This window comes from Taurulus bubalis, assembly GCF_910589615.1.
Source record: "Taurulus bubalis genome assembly, chromosome: 8".
Classification (NCBI taxonomy): domain Eukaryota; kingdom Metazoa; phylum Chordata; class Actinopteri; order Perciformes; family Cottidae; genus Taurulus; species Taurulus bubalis.
In genome coordinates, this window is record NC_136596.1 from 6,349,675 (window position 1) to 6,355,872 (window position 6,198).

At 41.0% G+C, this 6,198-nt stretch overlaps 1 protein-coding gene across 1 annotated transcript in view; it reads right to left on the minus strand.

Annotated features, from left to right (window-relative positions):
- The window catches only part of ipo11 (importin 11), a 97,324-nt gene that overhangs the window by 23,001 nt on the left and 68,125 nt on the right, over nucleotides 1–6,198 (minus strand). Inside the window, exon 26 of the mRNA XM_079222577.1 lies at nucleotides 598–693. Within this exon, the coding sequence (XP_079078703.1) occupies nucleotides 598–693 (96 nt within the window). The remainder of the gene's footprint in view (nucleotides 1–597; nucleotides 694–6,198) is intronic.

Sequence of the window (6,198 nt, forward strand, 5' to 3'; positions counted from 1 at the left end):
AGATTATACAGCACAGTGTGTACCAGGGGTTTATGTACAGTACTTAAGGTCCTCCTCACTGCTGCAGGCTCTGTGGGCAGAGCATGCGCTCCATAAACTTCTGGTTCATCCGGGTGCAAATTTGATAATAAAAAAAATGTAATCGCGCGACTCTTGTAAACTTTCCAAAAGTGTTCAGACAGAATTGATCAACTTATAATAATAGTTATTCTGCGTGGGTTGAGGCTCAGGACACCTCATCCGTTTTACAGTCGCAGCACATTGAGCGGGGGAACCACTGATCTTAAGTGCTTAAATGTCTTTATATAGCACTGGGGGAGGGTTGTGCTGAAGGGTGTCTCCAGTGCATCAACAAGCTGGGATTTCAGAGCCGCCATAAAAAAATCCTAAACACAAAAATGATGAAAACAGTTTGTGTCCTGCGCAACACTGCTACTCAGTCTTCTTTAGGGCACTGTCATGCTCCATGAGCAGGGCTGCTTTCATGTCACTGATTTAGAATATTTCTTTAGACGTTTGTTTGTGCCAAGCAAATCCGTCTGGTATTTTTTTTCTCGTTTTCTTCATGGTCAGTTAGTGAGAAACATGCATACTTACTCTTTGAAGGTGCTCGTTTCTGTATCTTCTGTCATCACATCGTGCAGGGCCTCGACGGAGATGTTGATGATGCCGCAGAACTTGTCCTGAATCACACTGATGACAAACAGACAACACCGACTCGTTATTCATCAGATCATTTAGTCAACAGCTGCGTGGTTGATTGAAAAGAGGAAGATAGAAGCACGACTAAAGAGAAATGAGCGTCTGTCCAAATAAGCAAATGGTCATCAAGAGCTCCATGACAACAGAGAGCAACAGTCGAGGCCCAATCCTTGTGATGAAGTGTCTGTCAAAAAAAAAAAACATATGGCCACCCACAGAAAAGGGGTATCTATGCCATCCATCAACTCATGTTATAGGACATGTCCAGATTGTTCTGTTTGAACGTTTCCCACCATTTCACCAATGGCTTTTGGAAGGACATTTTATTTTTTTAAAGGACAGAAAGGCAATGGGTAAACCAAAAACAATAAACATAAATTGGGTAATGGTTGAAAAACTTGATTCCAGAAAAAAAAGAGTTCCCACTGCACTGATCAGTCACATATGATAAGGGTGATTTTCCACCTAGAAATGCAGTATTATTTGATTGTCTCACACATTCTTGTGTGAAAAATGAAAATCAATAACGCTTCACGCGCAGCCTTGCGGCCTGAGTCTCATTTTTTTATTTATCTTTTATCGTAGCCACTGAGGTGATTCTTCCAGATAAGAAGCATCATCGCAGAGTCCTGGCTCCCTGAATTGGGGAACTCTGAAATATGCCGGCTCGGATCACTCACTAACCCAGACTTAAGAGGCAAGCTGCAGTCATTGATGAATTATTTGAGTCGTTCTCCCAAAGCACTGGAAGGGAAGTGGGGTTTACCATGTCAATGGAAATGAACAGCAGGGAGGGGAGGAAGAAGAAGACAAAGACACAAAGAGCGAGTATGTGTGGGTATGGGCACTGAGGCATCAAAGGTACTGTCAGTTTAGGTGCTTGGCTCGGTAGACCCCAGGCAATGATGCATAAAGTTCACTGAGCATGAAGTCTGGCAAAGAAATTGAAAAATCAGCTCATGACAGATACATACCCAGCCAGTAAAAACAGACCTCTCTGTTATTTCTCATGAGCGGGAATACCTCCTGTAGTATACGTTTATTTTGCTAATACTGCCATCAACGCTGAAATCACGTGAAAGCTGAGCTGCAGCAATAGGGGATCCATCTGGTCAGCCTATGACTGTGTGCACTATTATCCTATTTTCTCCACCAACGAATCAAATTCGAACTACATCCCCCACGACTACGTTTTCACTTTAAAAACTGAAACAACCTCCGATGTTTTAGTGGCTGATCATCGTCTGCCGATGTCACGCCTGATATCGCGTGACCCATTTACTGGGAATGTGCGTGCCGGTGTCAACAGGAAGCAGACTTATCCAATGTACTCTGCAAGGCCCCTGTTTTGTAACTCACGCTCAAGAAGGAGACGAATGTAGTGGGAAAAATGGAAGCATATATTTACATATAAATATTTTACAGTAGCCGCCAACAAAGATACATGACAGTGCTACAAGGTTATTTAGGGTCTTGCTTCATCTTTCTCTCACACATGCATCGACTTTATTTCTCACACTAGGAGCTCTGCCAGGTGGCTGGAGGTCCCTGTCGTACTGCGGTGCAGCATTTATGTAGTTATAGATAATATTAGATGACAAAGGGAAGGTCCTTCATGTCTATATCCATAGCCCTCCTCAACCGCAAATCGATTGGGTTGTTCCGTGGTTGAATTAATTTTGTTGTTGCTCGCTCCACAGGCGGACTTAAGGTTTATCAGGGTCGATCTGGACATTTTATAGTTTTCTCGCTATTCCCCAGGAACAAAAACATAATTGATAATATTATCGCACAAGTCGCTCGTTCTTCCTGGCCCCGCCCAAAGCCGGCGCTCCACATAGGGCTGATAATGCTGCTGGGAACAGGAACGGTCACCAAGCGCTGGAATAATAGCTTGCCACCTGCGCATGAAGACAGTCGAAGCATTGATGTGAATGCCATTCGTTTTCTTGCAGAAATTGATCATGTGACCCAACAAGAGGTGTCTGCGTCGTTTTCAAAAGGCCTTTGTTTCTGCCCATCCAGACTAAAACGCTGCAGCAGAGGTTTTCAAACTTAAACGTTTTCAGCGGCGTTTGCAAACGTCTTCATTTGAAGGGTTCTAAAAGGCCGGAGTACTGTGGACACCAGGCATAAACGTAGCAACGGTAGGCGTTTTAAAATGAAGACGTAGTAGTTTGGATGTGGATTTAATGTACATACGTACGCTCACGCATATTAGTATATACGAGTTTATTGAAATGCATGGTATATAAGAAGTAGGAGTCATCAAAAAAGTATAGTTAAGCCTTATAAAATACTGGAGGCAACTTTTTGATTGACTTAAAAAGAGAATGGAAACGGCTCCGGGTGAATTTTAAACAGTTGTTCCTTTCAGTCAGTAAGCAACATTTCACTCTTGAGAGGGTAAAATACGTTGCTGAGCACCTCTGCCCCCAATTTCTGAATAAAAGTCTCAAATTGGCAGCCATAGCAACAACTAGAAGCAGGCATGGTATCAAAGATCTCTCATCACACATTTAAACATGTCCGTCAATTCCAATTTAATCCAGCCCGGCACTTGTCGGCTGATTATCTTCTAATGGCTGACTAGTGCTAGCTGCTTTGTGCCTGCCATTCAAATCAATGGAAGTGGTTATAGGATTTGAAAGATGACGAGCTGCGAGCAAAGACAAAAACTGGTTACAGCAACTGTGTCTGTGTCGTCCTCACAGCATAAAAACGATAGACGGTGACATGTGTAGGCTGAACACAAGAATGGTATTTCAGTGTTAAGCGTTGCCCCACACTGTGCTTATCCAAAACTTGTATATTAGATTTAGATTCTCAGCTGCATTTACAGATTAAATGTCTGTGGTGAAATCTTACCTCTTTAGAGAAGCAGTGTAACATGCTATGAAACTTATTACATATTCTTCTCCTCCTTCCTCGTGTGTGTGTGTGTGTGTGTGTGTGTGTGTGTGTGTGTGTGTGTGTGTGTGTGTGTGTGTGTGTGTGTGTGTGTGTGTGTGTGTATAGATTGGATACAGTCCATTTAAGCTTGTTCCAAATGGCTTTCAATTAAACATCACTGATTCAAATTGATGCTGCTGAGCATCATTAAGTTTGAATCATTAGGGTAGACTTTAAATAGCCCAAGTGCAGGTTCAAGTGGCAAGTGCATAACTCATGATAGGACTAAAGATCATTTAAGTTCTTAAATTTAAATTTTGCTTCGAAAATGTAAGGAATGGGGTATGCATATCATATGTATTATATATTTGAAAATATTCTAATGACAGTATGGACAAACAGGTAAGGATTCAAAAACTACAGGTTAAATCTACGTGTTAATAAAGACAAATAAAGGCCAATAACTGCATAATGTCACACTAGAGAAGAGCTTGATTGACTAGTAATACTTTACCAGCAATATCATTAAAAAAAATGAGGTGTTTAAGGTGCAGATCAAATGTCTGCCTCAAGCCGCTAATGAAAACTTTGATACGTACTTTAGTCAATGGAGAAAGATTTCTCTGAACATGACTTAACTTTGAGAAGACCCCGTTATAATCGTGATGAGACAAAATGTGAGACAGCAGATCCATGCAATAAAGATGTGCATATTGATTTCCTAAGGTCTTTGTTCTTGCCGCTCTGCCTTCGTAAAGCAAACTGTCAGCGATGATGAACTGGCGGTGCAGAAAATACCAACAGGTTCTGATGACTAAAGCAGTTTTTAGTGAAAACGGCCTCATGGCTGCGCATGTTAAATACAAACTAAAACATTCTGGTTCCCTTAGATTGCACAAAAGTTTCAGAAGGTAAGAAGTACATCTCATCAACGGACAAACGGGTCTGGTTCTTTGAATGCATTGACGTGTCGTCACAAAAGGAGGAAAAGCGTCTGACAGACTCAATAAAAATCAATTTGTGAAAAGTGTAAAGTCTGTCAAGGGCTTATCCGAATCTGTTGAACAACCATGCAATCACCTGAAAACAGGAGCGATGCTATTTCCAATGACAGCGCCTACATGATGTGCAGTATTCTTGGGACTAATAATGAATAATAATGAAGCAAACACAGAATGCAGGTTTATGAAAGAAAGTAGATTTTTTTTCCTCTGGGATATTCTTGACTGGTCCACCAGTGAGGAGTGCCCTCTCCAACAGTGAGTACCAGCAAGAGCCCAACTGAACACTTCCCCGTAGATCACATGTCTGCAGCTGCTCCACAGCCCTCCAGGTGCCTTTTAGCTTTGTGCAGCTACATAATACTGATGCACATCTTATTTTTATTCTTATAGACAGTAAAGACTAAGAGGTAGAGATAAAATATTCAGTGTTGCAAGTCAAATAAAACTGACATGCAAATGCATCAGCTTATTAAGACTACTACTATTAAACTATCTAACTAACTAACTACTATTATGTAGTTCCATCTCCAAATATTGTTCCACCTCCACAAGTGTGTCTCGCTGTTTATTCAACATTGCAGAGTCCTGAATGAAAATACATGTAATCATAACTATTAACTGTTCTACACTCCCATTCATTTTTTTAAATGTCCAGTAAAAACTTTGTCATTGACCTCTTGCTGATCCTTCATCCAGATAGCATTTTTTCTAATGACATTAGAGGGGGGAAAACTACAACGTAAAAACAATAATTTCAAAAGAAAGTTTGTAAATAATGACTATCAAGAGACCGCCCCGGTTATCAGGCAGCCTCATTTAATCAAATATTTAGGCTACATTGTTCTCTGAAGGGCTCTTATTTCCTATCTTCAAAGCACAACAGCTCATTTGTGGTGCTAAATGATTGCTAGAAAAGCGTAGTCGCCATTTACATGTTTTCTTGTGATTGCTAATTGTTTAATGATGCATTTTTTACTAAATCATTCTAATTATATTTATAAGATAAGTCATTATGTTTGAGGTTCATTCTTCAATGTTAGTAAAACGTAGGGTGTAGGCTACCCATAGTCTGCCTCGCTGGCTGTAGACTGGGGGCTAAGGGCTCTGATTGTATGTGAGAAAGTTCATTAGTCAGACGGCACTTAACCAGCCAACGCTGTCATAACCAATTGCCGTGTAAGACCAAGGATGGGGGCGTAACAAAACGCTGTCTACGTCTAAGATAACCATATCTCCATGGCAGAAAACTGAGTCACAAAATCTTGATGAAGAACATGCATTACCATACAGTGAAAAGTTTATCACGTAGAATATGAAATGAGAAACGTTTGGCGCTGAGCCTTCTGTCAGCCTAGCTGACCCATTTAGGCGTAGATAGCAGCGTAATTTGTGATGACCAAGGCAAGAGAAGAACATGCTTTATCTCATAATGTAACATGCTGGTTCTTTGCACGGAGCGTTTTAAATAGCCACCCTTTGGGTACACGAGTCAACCTCAGATTCACCCTAAAGATCTGAAAAGTGCTTTATTGTGAATATCTGGAAAGGGGAAATAGTTTTGGTGGAAATGTTTCCTGCATTACAAGCAGCAGTCGCAAAA